General features: G+C 45.5%; 1 protein-coding gene across 9 annotated transcripts in view; it reads left to right on the top strand.

The window, feature by feature from the left end:
* The first annotated feature begins 5349 nt into the window (after positions 1-5349).
* LOC127409770 (adhesion G protein-coupled receptor F5-like) overlaps positions 5350-18150 on the top strand; it is an 81104-nt gene continuing 68303 nt past the window's right edge. For 3 of the 9 annotated variants that reach the window (XM_051644582.1, XM_051644585.1, XM_051644584.1), the window contains exons 1-4: positions 5356-5468; positions 5890-5991; positions 6341-6399; positions 6600-6642. In XM_051644582.1, coding sequence (XP_051500542.1) covers positions 5958-5991; positions 6341-6399; positions 6600-6642 — 136 coding nt within the window. In that variant the 5' untranslated portion in view covers positions 5356-5468; positions 5890-5957. Of the gene's footprint in view, positions 5469-5889; positions 5992-6340; positions 6400-6599; positions 6643-18150 lie in introns of all 9 variants that reach the window. The other 6 variants (XM_051644578.1, XM_051644577.1, XM_051644580.1 and 3 more) reach the window with 4 other exon arrangements.

Raw genomic sequence — 18150 nt, 5'->3', positions numbered from 1 at the left:
TGTATTATAAAAGCACTAACTCAAAACACATGTTAAAAATGAGTATTTGTGGTCATCAAATGGGATATTATATTTTGAATTTAAATTCAGATTGTGAAGGGTTCCCTATCTGTCACTCACTCGACATTGTGTCGATGTAGTGACACTAGGGGTCACTCTTGGGAGCCCCAAACACCTCTGCTTTTTTTAAAAAAGGCCAATGGGAATTGGCGAGTGGAATTTGCATGCCACTCCCCCGGACATACGGGTATAAAAGGAGCTGGTATGCAACCACTCATTCAGATTTTCTCTTCGGAGCCGAGCGGTTGTATTCAGTGCACTGAATTCAATTCCCTCCAAAGACGCACCTCAAAACTGCTGGATTTACGGCACATTTCAGAGGCTTCTCTCCCTCTGTACCTGTGGAGTGCAGAGAATGCCCCTGGGCGCTTCGGCAAAGCGAAAATAAGAGAGTATATTCTAAAAGAGTTTATTTTCATTCACAAAAAGAGCGGCACACACGGAATGTCTTTTTAAAGATGCCTTTCCGTTTGTGTGTTATTCCTGGTTGCGGTCATTATCTCTCCGCTTCTGACAGCCACAATCACTGTCTTACGTGTCTGGGCACTGCCCACACGGAGACGTTGTTTGTGGATGAGTCATGTCCTCATTCAAGAACATGACCATGGCAACATTGTGGTTGTGGCTTGCTCTCGTAAGAAAGCAAGCCACCCCAGTGGCTCCCCGCACCGGTCCTTCTACCTATGGGTTTGAGGCCGATTTGGTTAGCACTGGGGGCGATTTGGGGACATCAATGGGACCACCTTCGCCGGGTATCCCCCCACAGACCTCCCATTCCCCAGCATGCTCGCTTGCCCCGGTCGGGCCCTCGGACGAGACCGCCGGCTCATCTCAGGGTGAGTTCGACCTCTCGTTCGGAGCTCAGGAAGACGATGAGTTATAGAGCGCAGCATCAGAGAGTGGACTTGTCCAGTCTGAGACAGAGGCTTCGGCTGGGCTTCCTCCTTCGGGAATGGTCGCCCAGTCTCATGCCGACATGGAAATGATGGACGTGCTTTCCCGGGCGGCCGCAAGTGTTGGGCTAGAATGGAACCCTCCACTCTCCCCTGAAACCTCGTGGCTCGATGATCAGTTCCTAGGCTCAGGGCGCTGCCCACGGCCACACCCCACCCCGGTCCCTTTCTTTCCAGAAGTGCATGAGGAGCTGACAAGATCATGGGAGGTGCCTTTTACTGCACAGTCCCGCTCTTTCAGCTCCCCCGCTCTCAATACCCTTGATGGTGGAGCGGCCAGGGGGGATTCGGTGATCCCCCAGGTGGATAAGGCGCTCACGGTGCACTTGTGTCCATCCAGGGCCTGTAGGTTTACGTCGTCCCTGATGACTGTGGCCTGCGGTGCCACTGGACAAGCTGCCTCTGCCCTGAACACCATGGCTCTCCTGCAAGTACACCAAGCCAAGGCACTAAAAGAACTGCACAAGGGTAGTTCTGACCCTTGATTGATGCAGGAACTGCACTCGTGGCTCCGGCGTGGAGCCCTCTGCAGGAAGCAGATGCCACCCGTCTCACGGCCGGCTGCTAAGAACCCGAGGAAGGCTTTGACGGGCAAGACGGGCAACCCAGGGGCAAGGAGACCCGCTTCTCTGGAGCTGGTCGATAGACCACTCCATCCCCTGGTGGAGGGCAGGGAGGAGAATCTTTTGTCGCCGCATGCCCAGGAGGCTGCGGCACCCAAAAGCTTGGCAAAATAATGGTTTCCTCATCTCCTGTGTCATATGTCTGGTGTACACGGCTGTCGTCATGACCACTGTCCACCGTCCCATTTTGGCAGGTATGGCGCTCCAGCGGCGGACCGCCCCGTGCACCCAGATGTGGCACAAACATGCCCACATGGGATTGGTTCCGATGGGCTACGGGGATGAGATTCCCTCTCCCCCCTCCTCGGCCAATCTTATGGTGGGTGGCAGGAGCCAGGTAAGTGCTTCGATGTCCCTGGACTCAGCACGGCCACGGGGCTCGAGTCCCCTCGATGTGGCACCTCGAGCTCCGCCCCACCGCGAGGCCCCACCCGCCGGTACGTCCGATGTGATCATTCCCTTGGTCCCACTCGCACGAAGTTTGGGTGCGTGGCTTGCGCTTTCAAACCTGTCGCGATGGCTGACACGGATGATTCAGTTCACCAGGCACCCGCCCAGGGTTAGCGGTGTCCGCTTCACCTCGGTGAAGGGCGAGAATACCACTACCTTGCATGCGGAGATCACGACCCTTCTGCGCAAGGGTGTGATAGAGCCTGTCCCTCCAGCCGAGGTGAAGAAAGGGTTCTACAGCCCTTACTTCATCATACTGAAGAAAGGCGGTGGGTTGCGTCCAATCCTGCAAAAACGCATTGTAGTGAGCATCCGGCATTGAGATTAGTTCGCGGCGGTAGACCTGAAGGACGCGTACTTCTACATCTCGGTCTTACCTCGACACAGACCCTTCCTGCGGTTTGCCTTCGAAGGCCAGACGTACCAGTACAAAATCCTCCCCTTCGGCCTGTCCCTGTCCCCTCGCGTCTTCACGAAGGTCGCAGAGGCAGCCCTTGCCCCGCTAATATGATATCACACCGATCTGTCACCACCTCTTCAGTCCTTGGACCGACCTTGCATTTCTACGGGCAGGGATTCCCCTAGAGCAAGTCTCCAGGTACGTCGTGGTTACAACAGTTGCCTACAAGACAGGCTGGGGTGCCGTATGCAACGGGCACAAAGCCGCAGGCTCCTGGACTGGCCTGCGGCTGCGTTGGCACATCAACTGCCTAGAGTTGTTGGCAGTACTGCTCGCCATGCAGAGGTTCTGGCCGTTGATCCATGGCAAGCACGTGTTGGTCTGGACGGACAACATAGTGACTGTAGCATACATCAACCGTCAAGGTGGGCTACGCTCCCGTTGCATGTCATAACTCACCCACCGTCTCCTCCTCTGGAGTCAGCAGCGCCTCAAGTCGCTACGAGCCACTCACATCCTGGGTGACCTCAACACCGCAGCGGACGCACTGTCACATCAGGTTACCTTCAGGGGAGAGTGGAGACTCCACCCTCAGGTGGTCCAGCTGATTTGGAGTCGATTTGGTCCAGCACAGGTAGACCCGTTTGCTTCCCGGGAATCCTCCCACTGCCCACTTTGGTATGCCCTGACCGAGGCACCCCTCAGTATAGATGAGCTGGCACACAGCTGGCCCCCTGGACTACGCAAATATGTGTTTCCCCCAGTGAGCCCAGAAAGTGCACAGACCCTGTGCAAGGTCAGGGAAGACGAGGAGCAGGTCATCCTGGTAGCACCCTACTGGCCCACCCAGACGTGGTTCTCGGATCTCACGCTCCTCCTCTCCTATCATGCTCCTCACCATCTGGCACCTGCGACCAGACCTCTGGTATCTCCACGTCTGACCCTAGGACGGGTCGCGGAAGACCTAAGTGGCCTACCACCCGCGGTGGTAGACACGATCACTCAGGCTAGGGCTCCCTCTACGAAGCGCCTGTATGACTTGAAGTGGCATCTTTTCACTAAGTGGTGCTCTTCCCAACGCGAAGACCCCCAGAGATGCGCAGTCAGATCGGTGCTTTCCTTCCTGCAGGAGAAGCTGGAGGGCTGGCTGGAGGGGCGGCTGTCCCCCTCCACCTTGAAGGTGTATGTAGCCGCTATTTCTGCTCATCACAATGCAGTAGATGGTAAGTACTTGGGTAAGCACGACTTGATCATCAGGTTCCTGAGAGGCGCTAGGAGGTTGAAATCCTCCAGACCGCACCTCGTCCCCTTGTGGGACCTCTCTGTAGTCATTTGGGGTCTACAGGGAGCTCCCTTTGAGCCCTTGGAATCAGCTGAGCTTAAGGCACTTTCTTTGAAGAATGCCCTCCTGACTGCGCTCACTTCCATCAAGAGGGTAGGGGACCTGCAGGCGTTCTCTGTCAGCGAATAGTGCCCGGAGTTCGGTCCGGGTTACTCTCACGTGATCCTGAGACCCCGACCGGGCTATGTGCCCAAGGTTCCCACGACCCCTTTTAGGGATCAGGTGGTGAACCTGCAAGCACTGCCCCAGGAGGAGGCAGACCCAGCCTTGGCATTGCTGTGTCCGGTGTGAGCTTTACGCATCTATTTGGATCGCACACAGAGCTTTAGAAGCTCCGAGCAGCTCTTTGTCTGCTTTGGTGGAGAGCGGAAAGGAAACGCTGTCTCCAAACAGAGGATCGCCCATTCTACCAGGAGTGTGGCAGCCTCCTGGGCCCTGGCCGGTGACGCCTCTTTAGCAGACATCTGCAGAGCAGCGGATGTGATCCCTGGATGACTGTGATCCCTGGATGACTTTCCTCCATAGCCCTCTGACAGTTGAGTTTGCGGAGAAACTTGCCGGTCCAGTATGTGTGCTAATGAGACCCTGTACTGAGGTAGGTGCTCCACATGTGCTGGTTCCCCCTGAAGGTGACCCCATGTGATATCTTCCTCAAAAATTCCGAAAATAAAGTTTCCCTGTCAGTAAACTGCGTCTTCCTTGGGCAGAGGCCCCTCTGCCCCCGGTCGCATGCTTTGTAGAAATTCCTCCCCCCTCGGGTAGGACCTACCATGGGACCTCTCCACATGACATACTTCCGATAAGACTCGGAAAGATCATGTGACGTATTCCACTCAAAATACCCCCCCCCCCTTTTTGGGTGGGGTGTGGTCTCCACAGTGTCTGAAAAAAATAACAGAAGTAGTCCCCAGATGCCATGTTCACTATTTACAGCAGCGTCACAGGGAAAAACGTTGCTATGGAGCTGCCTACTAATCAAACCACTTGTATACTGTAGTAAAGAGTACACCACTTACAAAGTGCATATAAACATAAATGTCAATTTCGTGTCTTAAGCAGTTTTTTCACAATAAATGGCTTTTTGTCCATGTAAATGAGTTGTTATAATTTGATATCAATTTGATCTCTGCAAAAGGTATTACTCGCGACAGCCACATTGTTGAACCAACATGGTCGAACGATGGATGTGCTACATAGTTACTAGGGTTTCAGGAAACAGTCGTGACTAGCTAGTTCATTTCTCTAATGATGAATCGTACTATGGTAGTTAAGTTGTGAGTTACGTTGTTGTATGGGAAACACACCCCAGGTTGATTAAATGATGAAAAGTTTAAATTAGGGGGTAAATTGTCCCTTTAAGATTTTGCTATAATATGGCAATGTTGTATAAGTATTATGAGTACAAGTCACAGAAAAAATTTCCATGTGTTATGATTGTGTGGTTATAAAGATTCATCACAGATTACATTACGAGGAAGAAACCGAAAGTGTGGAGGACATGATAGAGACTAAGTTTACTGTTTGTGATGTGTTATCTCAGATTTTTTTCAGTGGTTCATTTAACTAAAAAAAAAAACATTCCCTATGAAACTAGTTGCTAGATTACTAGTGTCACCACAAGAGAGTTTTTCAGGGACAAGGTAAGACTGACAAATCTATTTGTTCTTTCTCTAAATTGTGAAAATGCTTACATTGTAAACTGCTTTTTAAGCATTTTCAAATAAATATAGAAATTTACAATTACACTCAGTTGGTATGCAATGTACTGAATACTTTTATAACTTTGGTTGAAATGGAGATGCATATCCTGTAACTGCTAATGCTTGAATTGCTTGAACCTGTCCCAATGTAGTGTGTTATTAGTATAAAAATAAAGGATTTTGCCTGTGGACAAATAGTGTTTAGTTGGGGCAATTGTCATTATAATTTAGTTTAAATTACCCTATTTTATTTTCTGACTTATCGCATATCGATAATTGTAAAATAACAACCCCCTCCAGCCCCCCCATTGCACAGTTGTATTTTGATTGATCATTTATGTTAGAATTTCATTATTCACAGACCTGGTGCCACATAATTGTCTCATGAGCTGAAGAAATCTGCTGAATTAGTTTTCACTTTATTCTTGAATGAGAAACATGGCCAGAGGAGATACAATAAATGGTACATTATTTTTTATTTCCATTTATGCTAGAAATCTTTTTTTTTTTCTTCACTTTTTTAAGGTAATTAATAGAAGATTTGTAGGATGTTTTTAGTTATGTTATGTTATGTCACTTGCTTTAAGATATAGTGTATACTGTACATCTTTGTGCACTATATCACACTCAAAAGAGCAAGATTCAGTATGCATGTTGTTTAGCATGCCTTGAATCATGTGAATTATGTTTGTAAACCACTACACAAGGTAATTTAGATATCTTACAACATCAAACCAGTTTCTCAGATATGTTTAGTTTGTCTGAAAATTATTGTTTCAAAAATGTCTTAAATCGTAATCTTAATTTTTCAGATGCACGGACATTATTAAAATACCTGTTGGGATTCTCCATACTTATCCTGCTTATCTACGTAAGATTTAAATAATATAACTTTCATTCTTCAGACACACTAATTATGTGCAAACAGAACCACAAAACAATGTCAACTAACATGCTAAACTTTTTTTTGCAAAAACATAAAATTAAATGTTGTATTTTTTTTTTTTTATTATTGCCAAAAAAAGACATGAGAAGCCATTTAAACTTATTTACATTTTATTTTTATTCCAGTTTAACTGCAAAGATGGGCCACTGCAGCTTATAACACGTGCAGGTTAGATTCATTCTCTACCCATACGCATTGTCCCAATTATAAAGTATTTCAAGGTTAGTTAGATAACATTTCATTTAACAACATTTTAACAATTATTCAAAATTACATTTGATATGATTTTCAGAAAGCAATATTCATGCACTTTTGCTCTTTCCTCCAGATGAACATACATGTACATTTTATTCAACAGTCACTGACTAAATATTTGTTTGAAATTTAGATAAAACCCAAGGATATTGCCATCATTGATCAGCTAAGGAAAATTCTGATGTTTTTATTGTGTAATCAGCATAGAAACTGGCATTGAGACATTGGCAAAATAGTGCATCAAGAACAAACAATCTTATTTTGCTTGCCTTGGTTTATGGGTGGCATTTCACCAGTGACAACATACCATAAATGGGAAAAACCATCTGAAGCCTGTGCTTTATCTTAGATATGTGAAAGTAAGTTCCTGTACTGCTTAGATATGTGAAAGAATTTTCCTGTACTGCTACATATTTCTATGTAAATGCTCTTAAAGTGCTCTTCATAGATGCAGAAGCAGTATAACAGGATATCAAGTAACTTTGCTTTTGAAAAAGCTTTCAGTGTTAGATATAGCATCACAGCAGACCTTAATTATGAACATAATGAATGTGCATAATCTTTGGTAGCATTGGATCTCATGGTACAACAAATAGTCAAACCATTCTATGTCAAAACTGGCAAAAATCTTTACTTAAAGACAAAGAATAAGATATCAGTCAGCCAAACAAATAGACCTCACATTTACACTGATATTCTGTATTATAAAACAAAAATAAATAAATAAAAAAAAAAAACAGAATGACAAGCATATAAAGAGTCAAGTCATTTTTATTAATATAGAGTGCATCCGGAAAGTATTCACAGCTCTTCACTTTTTCCACATTTTGTTATGTTTCAGCCTTATTCCAAAACGGATTAAATTCATTATTTTCCTCAAAATTCTACAAACAATACCCCATAATGACAATGTGAAAGAAGTTTGTTTGAAATCTTTGCAAATTTATTAAAAATAAAAAACGAAAAAAATCACATGTACATAAGTATTCACAGCCTTTCCCATGACACTCAAAATTGAGCTTAGGTGCATCCTGTTTCCACTGATCATCCTTGAGATGTTTCTACAACTTGATTGGAGTCCACCTGTGATAAATTCAGTTGATTGGACATGATTTTAAAAGGCACACACCTGTCTATATAAGGTCCCAGAGTTAACAGTGCATGTCAGAGCACAAACCAAGCCATGAAGTCCAAGGAATTGTCTGAAGACCTCCGAGACAGGATTGTATCAAGGCACACTGGGGAAGGGTACAGAAAAATTTCTGCAGCATTGAAGGTCCCAATGAGCACAGTGGCCTCCATCATCTGTAAATGGAAGAAGTTTGGAACCACCAGGACTCTTCCTAGATCTGGCCGCCTGGCCAAACTGAGTGATCGGGGGAGAAGGGCCTTAGACAGGGAGGTGACCAAGAACCCGATGGTCACTCTGACAGAGCTCCAGCATTTCTCTGTGGAGAGAGGAGAACCTTCAGAAGAACAACCATCTCTGCAGCACTCCACCAATCAGGCCTGTATGGTAGAGTGGCCAGACGGAAGCCACTCCTCAGTAAAATGCACATGACAGCCCGCCTGGAGGACTCTCAGACAATGAGAACCAAAATTCTCTGGTCTGATGAAACAAAGATTGAACTCTTTGGCCTGAATGGCAAGCGTCATGTCTGGAGGAAACCAGGCACTGCTCATCACCTGGCCAATACCATCCCTACAGTGAAGCATGGAGGTGGCAGCATCATGCTGTGGGGATGTTTTTCAGCGGCAGGAACTGGAAGACTAGTCAGGATCGAGGGAAAGTTGAATGCAGCAATGTACAGAGACATCCTTGATGAAAACCTGCTCCACAGTGCTCTGGACCTCAGACTGGGGCGAAGGTTCATCTTCCAACAGGACAATGACCCTAAGCACACAGCCAAGAAAACAAAGGAGTGGCTACGGGACAACTCTGTGAATGTCCTTGAGTGGCCCAGCCAGAGCCCAGACTTGAACCCGATTGAACATCTCTGGAGAGATCTGAAAATGGCTGTGCACCGACGCTCCCCATCCAACCTGTTGGAGCTTGAGAGGTCCTGCAAAGAAGAATGGGAGAAACTGCCTAAAAATAGGTGTGCCAAGCTTGTAGCATCATACTCAAAAAGACTCGAGGCTGTAATTGGTGCCAAAGGTGCTTCAACAAAGTATTGAGCAAAGGCTGTGAATACTTATGTACATGTGATTTTTATTTTTGATTTTTTTCTTTTTTTTTTTTTCTTTTTTTTTTTTGTAATAAATTTGCAAAGATTTCAAACAAACTTCATTCACGTTGTCATTATGGGGTATTGTTTGTAGAATTTTGAGGAAAATAATGAATTTAATCCATTTTGGAATAAGGCTGTAACATAAAATGTGGAAAAAGTGAAGCGCTGTGAATACTTTCCAGATGCACTGTAGCGCTTTTCACAACACACATCGTTTCAAAGCAGCTTTACCGGAAATCATGCATTAACAAAATTTAACTGTAATATCTATAAAGTCTTGATCATTGTGTAGTTTGATTAAATATGATTATAAATTGTGTATAAAAAATAATTTAATAACAATTGTATTTAGAACCCATGTGAGCAAGCTAAAGGCGACTGTGGCAAGGAACACAAAACTCCATAAGATTTTGGTTAGTGGAGAAAAATAACCTTGGGAGAAACCAGGCTCACTGTGTGGGCCAGTTTCCCTATGGCTAAACAACATGAATATAATGCCAATATTAGTTATTTGTGTGCAGTGCAAGTCATGGTTTAAAATTTGTAAATTAAGTAAGTGTTAATGTCCAGTGTTTAAAAAAACAAAACAAACAAAAAAAAACATTTATGAACTTTAAGATTAATTACTAATGACTTTGAAGTCCATCCTGAATTAATTTCAGAAGTTCACATAGATGCATTGTCCTTTGTTAGTTGGCTGATGAAAGCTTTTGTTGGTAATTGAAGTCTATGTACTCCATTTCAAGAGTGTAGTCTATCAGTAGACAAAGGTGATGCAGGCAGAGATCAATGAGGTGCATCACAGTTCAACCGGCAGGTCATTTCACTAAGGTTGGGCGGAGTCCATCCTAAGTCCAAGGTTCAGGCAATGCCATATGAAGTATCTTACAGATCTATGTCTTACAGTTGGAGTTGGCATCAGTTCATCCTCTAAAGTCAAATGACTGAAGTGATGTCTGGCAAGCACCAGCTGTAGTTTGTCATCATCATTCAGCGACACATAGCAGTGGAGTCCGACACCAAGCAGGAACGGAGCTGGATCTGGCCGGCTCTGGTAACCTCGGGATATGAATCAAATATGGAAACAAATAGAATAATATTAGCATAGATGCCATTGAATTTTATGCAGAATTATAGATCATAATAGATGTTTCTGGTTCCGGCAGGCCTAACTAAATCAGCCTAATTGTGAGTTGATGGATAAATTAGGTGAATGCCTGGCTAAATAGATGAGTCTTTAGTCTAGACTTAAACTGAGTGAGGGAGAATTTTCCATAGTTTAGGAGCCAAATAGGAAAATAATCTACCTCCTTTTGTGGATTTTTATATTGTTGGAATTATTAACAAGCCATAATTTTGTGATCATAATGAATGTGACAGAATATAGCATGTCAGAAGGTCACTTAAGTAATGTGGAGCTAGATCATTCAAAACTTTGTATGTAGTTAACAGAAATGTAAAATGAATACAAAATTTAACAGGTAGCCAATGTAACAATGATAAAATTGGGCTAATATGATCATATTTCTTGGTTGTAGTCAGCACTCTGGCAGCTGCATTTTGAAACAGCTGAAGTTTATTTATTGAACTTGCTGGACATCCTCCCAGTAATGGATTACAATAATCTAGTCTTGAGGTCATGAATGCATGAATAAGTTCCCTATCTGTCACTCACTCGACGTTGTGTCGATGTAGTGACACTAGGGGTCACTCTTGGGAGCCCGAGACACCTCTGGTCTTTGATAAAAGGCCAATGAAAATTGGCGAGTGGTATTTGCATGCCACTCCCCCGGACATACGGGTATAAAAGGAGCTGGTATGCAACCACTCATTCAGATTTTCTCTTCGGAGCTGAACGGTCATGCTTACTGAGCTGAATTCCCATGATTGTTCATTCACCTCTGCTGGATCTGACGGCGTATTTCAGCTTCTCCCCCCTCTGCACTGGTGCACTGCAGAGAATGCCCCTGGGCACTTCGGCAGAAATAAAAGAATATATTTCTCTAAAAGAGTATATTTCTATAAAAGAGCGGCACACACGGAATGTCTTTCTAAAGAAGCATCTTTTTAAAGATGCCTTTCCGTTTGTGTGTTATTCCTGGTTGCGCTTGTTATCTCTCGCCCTCTGATGGCCACGATCACTGTCTTTCATGTCTGGTGCTGCTCACATATGTAAGGTATATGTAACCGCTATAGCGGCACACCATGACACAGTGGACGGTAAGTCCTTAGGGAAGCATGACCTGATCATCAGGTTCCTGAGAGGTGCCAGGAGGCTGAATCCCTCCAGACCATGCCTCGTTCCCTCATGGAACCTCTCTGTAGTTTTTCAGGGTCTACAGAGAGTCCCCTTTGAGCCGTTGCAGTCAGCTGAGCTTAAGGCACTCTCCTTGAAGTCTGCGCTCCTGACTGCGCTCACTTCCATCAAGAGGGTAGGAGACTGCGCTCACTTCCATCAAGAGGGTAGGAGACCTGCAAGCGTTCTCTGTCAGCGAAATGTGCCTGGAGTTCGGTTCGGGCTACTCTCACGTGATCTTGAGACCCTGACCGGGCTATGTGCCCAAGGTTCCCACGATCCCTTTTAGGGACCAGGTGGTGAACCTGCAAGTGCTGCCCCAGGAGGTGGCAGACCCAGCCCAGTCATTGCTGTGTCCGGTGTGCGCTTTATGCATCTATTTGGATCACACACAGAGCTTTAGAGTCTCTGAGCAGCTCTTTGTCTGCTTTGGTGCAAAGCGGAAAGGAAGCGCTGTCTCCAAGCAGAGGATCACCCACTGGCTCATTGACGCCATAGCTATGGCATACCCGCCCCCGGTAGGGCTACGAGCTCATTCTACCAGGATGTAGCGGCCTCCTGGGCCCTGGCCAGGGGTGCCTCTCTAACAGACATTTGCAGAGCAGTGGGCTGGGTAACACCCAACACCTTTGCGAGGTTTTACAACCTCCGGGTGGAACCGGTTTCGTCCCGTGTAGTGGCATGCAATACAAGCAGATAAGTCTGGGATAGCCAGCCGGGTGTATCGCTTGCACATAGCGCCTTTCACTTCCCCTGAGCTGAAGATGTGCGCCATTAACTCCCAGTAGTGTTCACAAACGATGTTCCCTGGTTGACTTCCTCCGAGCCCTGTGGCAGTCGAGTTTTTGGAGAGACTTGCTGCCAGCCCAGTACACGTGATAACTAAAAGCCCTGTTCTGGGGTAGGTGCTCCGCATGTGGCGGTTCCCTGTAGGTAACCCCATGCGATGTATATCTTCAGCTAATTTGTTTCCCTGTTGGCAAACTGCATCTTCCTTGGGCAGAGGCCCCTCTGCCACAGTCTCCATGTTTGCAGTAACTCCTCCCCTGTTGGGTAGGACCTACCATGAGACTTCCCCACATGACATTTCCGACATAGCTCGGCAAGACCATGTGACGTATTCCCACTTAAATATCCCCCCCTCTCTCTGGGCGAGATGTGGTCTCTGCGGTGTCCTTCCCTTGGGAGGGACACACCCCAACTAGACCTGGTCAGCCCAGTCAGATAATCCCCCTTTTTTATGGAGTGGAAAAAAGAAGGGGAAAAGAGGCCACGACTGGGCTAGCCTGTCTCTATCTTTTGGGTAGTCGACTTGTCCCCAAAGAGCCGTTTGACACTCATAAATATGTTGGGGGAGGTTACGTGCCAGCCTGAAGTGCTGGCTACGAGGCACACAGTTGTCTGCCCATCACACACTGCCAGTTCAGGTAACACAGTTCAGCCAGTTGCGGCGTTTTGTATAGGGACCCCTAGTGTCACTACATTGACACAACGTCGAGTGAGTGACAGATAGGGAACGTCATGGTTACTTGTGTAACCTCCATTCCCTGATGGAGGGAACGAGATGTTGTGTCTCTCCTGCCACAACGCTGAACTACCCGCTGAAATGGCTGGGACCTTGTCTCGGCTACTCAGCATAAAACCTGAATGAGTGGTTGCATACCAGCTCCTTTTATACCCGTACGTTCGGGGGAGTGGCATGCAAATACCACTCGCTAATTTTCATTGGCCTTTTATCAAAGACCAGAGGTGTCTCGGGCTCCCAAGAGTAACCCCTAGTGTCGCTAAATCGTCACAACGTCTCGTTCCCTCCATCAGGGAACGGAGGTTACACAAGTACCCATGACGTTTTTCGGCAACAGCAACAGAGAGCATATGTCATAACTTAGCAATATTTCTGAGGTGGAAGAATGCTGTTCTACAAACATTGGAAATTTGATTTTCAAGGACAGATTGGTATAAAATATAACATCTAAGTTCTTCACTGCAGAAGACGACATAATAATACATTCATAGAGAGTCAAATTATATTTTAGCTGCTTATTTTTAGAGTTTTTTTTGTCCAATAATTACTACCTCTGTTTTGTAGGAATTGAGTAGAAGGAAATGTATGGCCATCCAATCTTTGATTTCATTGATACACTCTGCTAATTTGGAGAATTGTGAATTTTCGTTGGGTTTCGAAGAAATATAAAGTTGGGTATCGTCAGCATAACAGTGGAAACTTATTCCATGATTCCTGATAATATCTCCCAAGGGAAGCATGTATAAGGAGAAAAGCAGAGGCCCTAAAACTGATCCCTGTAGCACTCCAAAATTTCTAACCGACATGCACTTTTTCAAGTCCAGTGCCGATCAGTCTGTGCAGTGCTACATGAAGTCAAACACACTTAGAGACTATTTAGAAACAGCTGCTAATAAGACGGCTACGTATAGATATCTATGGTATCAACCTGCGCTAATGCACCTGTATGGCTCTATAAATGGATATGCTCCACCTGTGTCTTATGTGAGTCAACGTTCTACTGAGAGTAGTCAGAGATCTTCTATATCGAGATATAAACCTCCATGTTTGTAATGGTCAACTAGCATATTACAACAGTAAGTCACTGTTTGCAGATACCATACAAATGAATGGGGAGAGCCGTAAACTGACACATACCTGTTAAAAAATTGTTTGTCTTCTCTTATAAAACAGCATTTTTTTCATAGTAAACTCCAGTCAGTTAATTCCAAAAGGATTGTTTAGTGTAAAACACGTTGAAGATAGTGGACAGATGGTCAGTTCATTAAATGATGAGTTGTTTCCTCACAAAAGCAGTTTATTCAGCATAATGAAGCATCTCCTTCATAGACATCCATAAAAAAAAATGACCTCATCTTCTAGCCAGCGTACCACCCACAGAATGTCTATGGGACTGTCACATTATTCTTTTTAAGGCTAAGCTTGTAGGTTTCACTACGTTTTTTCCTGAAATAGTTTTGCATGCCCTCGCAATACATTTTGCGCTCCATCGCAATAAGTTATGCATGCCCTTGCAATAGTATTGCATTCCCTCACATTAAAGTTACCGTGGTTTTACTACAGTAACCATATTTTAACCATGAAATTCATATTGAAACCATAGTGATAATACAGGAAAATGAAAACTTTTGTAATAAAATAATAATTTTGTTATTTATTTATTTATTTTATGGAAACCATGGTTTCACTATAGTAATATTGTAGTAACTATGAAAAGTAAGTTAAGTAGCCATGTTTTCTTGGCAGAAACCATGGTTTTAATACAGTATACTGTAAACAGTACACAGTATACTGGATCCAAATAGCAACATGGTTTTACTATAGATTAACCATGGTTATCAACACATCTCTTTCCCAATACATTCAAGCAGGCTTGAGTAACCCCACTGCTCAAAAAACCCACACATAACCCCACAGCAGTCCACAACTATCGACCGGTCTCTCTCCTACACTTCCTGTATAAAACTATTGAAAGGGTCGTATTCAACCAGTCCGGCTTCAAAAAAGGACACTCAACAGAGACTGCCTGCTTGTCAATAGCTAAAACACTGTGACTGGCGAGAGCTAACTTCAAATCATCCGCCTTCATCATCCTTGAGATGTCTGCTTCTTTCGACACAGTGAACCCCAATATCCTCCTGTCCACCCTCTCTAAACTGGGCATCATAGGAACTGTGCTTGGATGGTTTGAGTCATACTTCATTGGCAGGTATTTGAAGGTCTCCTGTAGAGGAGAGGTGTCCCAGTCACACTAGCTGTTCACTAGTGTTCCTCAAAGATCAGTGCTTGGACCCCTCCTCTTCTCAGTATACACATCACTCGGACCGATCATTGAGGAACATGGCTTTTCCTAACACTGCTATGCATGATACGCAGCTCTACCTGTCATTCCAGCCTGATGACCCTACTGTCTCAGCTCGTATCTCCGCCTGTCGTGGATGAAGGAATGTCACTTTTAGCTCAACTTTGCCAAGACAGGACTCCTCAATCCCAGCCAATCCATCTGTTGATCACAACCTCACTAGTCATCTTAGTTTAACTACACTAACACCAAACAGAACAGTTTGGAACCTGGGAATGGTGGTTGATGACCAGCTTCATTTTACTGCCCACATCTCATCATCTGCCGGTCTTGCAGATTCATGCTTTACAACATTAGGAAAATCAGGCCTTTTCTGTCTGAATATGCTGCAAAGCTCCTGGTCCAAGCTCTGGTAATTTCAAGACAGGACTACTGTAATGCTTTGTTGGCTTGCCTCCAGCTAACACACGCCACTGCAGTGGGTCCAGAATGCAGCAGCGTGTCCGGTCTTCAATCAGCCAAAAATGGCTCATGTCACCCCACTCTTGATTTCATTCCACTGGATACCTGTAGCTGCCCACATCAAATTCATGGGTTTGAATCTGGCCTTCAGGACAGCCCATGGAACTGCACCCAATTACTTCAATTCACTTCTCCAGGTCTATGCTCCAACTCGCTCTCTGCAGTCTATGAATGAGCGGCACCTGGTGGTCCCATCACAAAGAGGCTCAAAGTCTATTTCACAATCATTCATTTTCTCTGTTCCTCTGTGGTGGAATAAGCTTTCAACCTTCACACAGTCTGTGAACTTCTCTCATCTCATAGACTGGGGTGCTGCGAAGTGGCTAATCCAGACAGATACAGTGTTGAGTGTTGACTAATTTGCAACTCTATAGCAATGCTGGTCCTGGCAGTGTAAACACGGAAGGGCGTCATTTCCAGTTTGAGTTTGAATGACTGGAGTTCGATTCCACTCGTGCAATAAAAAATAAAAACAAATACAAAAATACAAAAATAAGAGTATATATATATATATATATATACAGTATATATACACATAGATATAGTTTTGGCACATGTTTGTAGAGCTTGCAATTTTGCACTGCATGCTGAAGAGACCGCAGAGGCAGGGGAACCATCTTTTCAAATAAGAGAGGTTATTAGAAAAGCAGCTAAGGCTTTGGATATCCCTGTATCTGATAAGCTTAGCGATCCCCCCCTCGAGATTTGAAGAGGACAAGGAGGCTTGGCCTGGCCCTGTTAGGGTACCCCTCCTCACAGATTTTGAGGCTGTGGTACAAAAGCATTTGCTGCTCCCACAACCATTCACCAGTGGTCTGGTTCCAGCAGAAGGCTGGCTAATATGTTGGGGCAAAAAAAAAACTGTTGTGGGCCATTGACCTCAGCACACCAACAATTGGTGGCCTTCGTGTCCCCCTCATCAAAATCAGTTTTGGGTAGTGCAGGCTGTCCCAGCAAGAATTGCAGAGTCATGGATGTTTGCTATCAAAAATGCATAAAGCCAAGGCAGTTCAGACAAAAAGTTGCAAACATGGGTGGCATTCTCTCATTATACCTGCATGAACTGTGCCAGAAGGCTCATGAGGAGCAGGAGGCACTTAGTTTGCTGGATGATCTTAGAGAAGTTTCCTCCTTGCTTCCAACTGTGATGAAAGAGCAAGGAGAGGCAGCAGGAAAGGCCATGGCATCCCTCTGGGTGGTGAGACATCACTTGTGGCTGCCACTGTCTCGGATCCAGCAGGATGACCATGACTGTCTCTCTAGGCTGCCGGTTGAGCCTTCTGCCATGTCTGGGCCAGATGCACACCATTTAGTACAGCAGGCCCAGGAGGCCCGTCGGTATAGACCAAGACAGACTCAGCCTCGGGGTTTCCCAGGCCAGTCCCAGTGGGTTCCAGAGACCTTAGACCCCAGCTTGAGTCAGCCTGCAGGCATAAGGCTCAGCAGCAGGGTAAGAAGAATGGCAGGCAGGAGCCAAGGGCTCTGGCTCCCACCGTCTCGCTCTTGACAGTGCATGGGACCCAGGCTGCCTTCGCTCCTCCTCAACATGGGTTGCAGCATGGACAGCGCTGAGACCAAACCTCTGGGTCATTTCAACTATGACTTAGGGGTACTGGTTGCATTTCTTTCATGTACATCCTCTGACAAGGGTTCCTCCACAGTCTACAGCAATAAATCTACAGCACAAGGGAATACTGAAGGCAGAGCTAATTTCACTCCTTGAAAAAGGGGCCATTAGGAAGGTGGAGAAGGGTGACCGGCGGGCCAGATTCTTCTCTCGCTACTTCCTTATTCCCAAATGAGATGGTGGCCTATGCCCAATTTTGGACCTCAGGGGGTTAAACAAATACCTTTGGCCCCTGAAATGCAAGATGCTGACAGTTCCAAGGATGTGGCGGGTGACAAACTAAGGCAACCTCAAAGATGCCTACTTCCAGATATCTATTTGGAAAGGCCAGTTGTGCTTTCTGAAGTTTCTTTTTGAGGGCAGGATCTACAAATTCAGAGTTCTCCCCTTTGGTATTGCCCTGGCTCCCAGGACATTCACAAGATGCATGGATGCAGTCTTTGCACCTCTTTGGTGTCTAGGCATCAGATTTCTGAATTATCTAGATAATTGGTTAGTCTGTGCCCAGACAGAACAAATGTGCCTGCATCATGTGTCTGTGCTACTGGAGCATATTCAACACTTGGGTCTACGTCTGAATATGAAAAAGAGCAGGTTGGAGCCTTCTCAAGTCACTCAATTTCTGGGCTTGATTCTAGATTCCAGGAAGGCTATGGTGATTTTGACCTCAGTGAGACAGGAGACCATCAAGGCATGCCTATCTCACTTTCGAGTGGGGTCGAGAGTCAGCTGGGGGTTGTGACTCCGCCTTATGGGTCTCATGGCAGCCACAGTGCAGGTTGTGCCACTAGCCTTTTACACATGCGACCAGTTCAGTGATGTCTCTTCTGTCTAGGGTTACATCCTCAGGCAGCTCTGTCAACTCAGGTGTGAGTCACACTGAGACTTTGGATCACCCTTTGTTGGTAAAAAAAGGGG

Source organism: Myxocyprinus asiaticus, chromosome 19, assembly GCF_019703515.2.
Source record: "Myxocyprinus asiaticus isolate MX2 ecotype Aquarium Trade chromosome 19, UBuf_Myxa_2, whole genome shotgun sequence".
Classification (NCBI taxonomy): Eukaryota; Metazoa; Chordata; class Actinopteri; order Cypriniformes; family Catostomidae; genus Myxocyprinus; species Myxocyprinus asiaticus.
The sequence above is the reverse complement of the archived record's forward strand: the minus strand, read 5'-3'. Positions and strand labels throughout refer to the sequence as shown.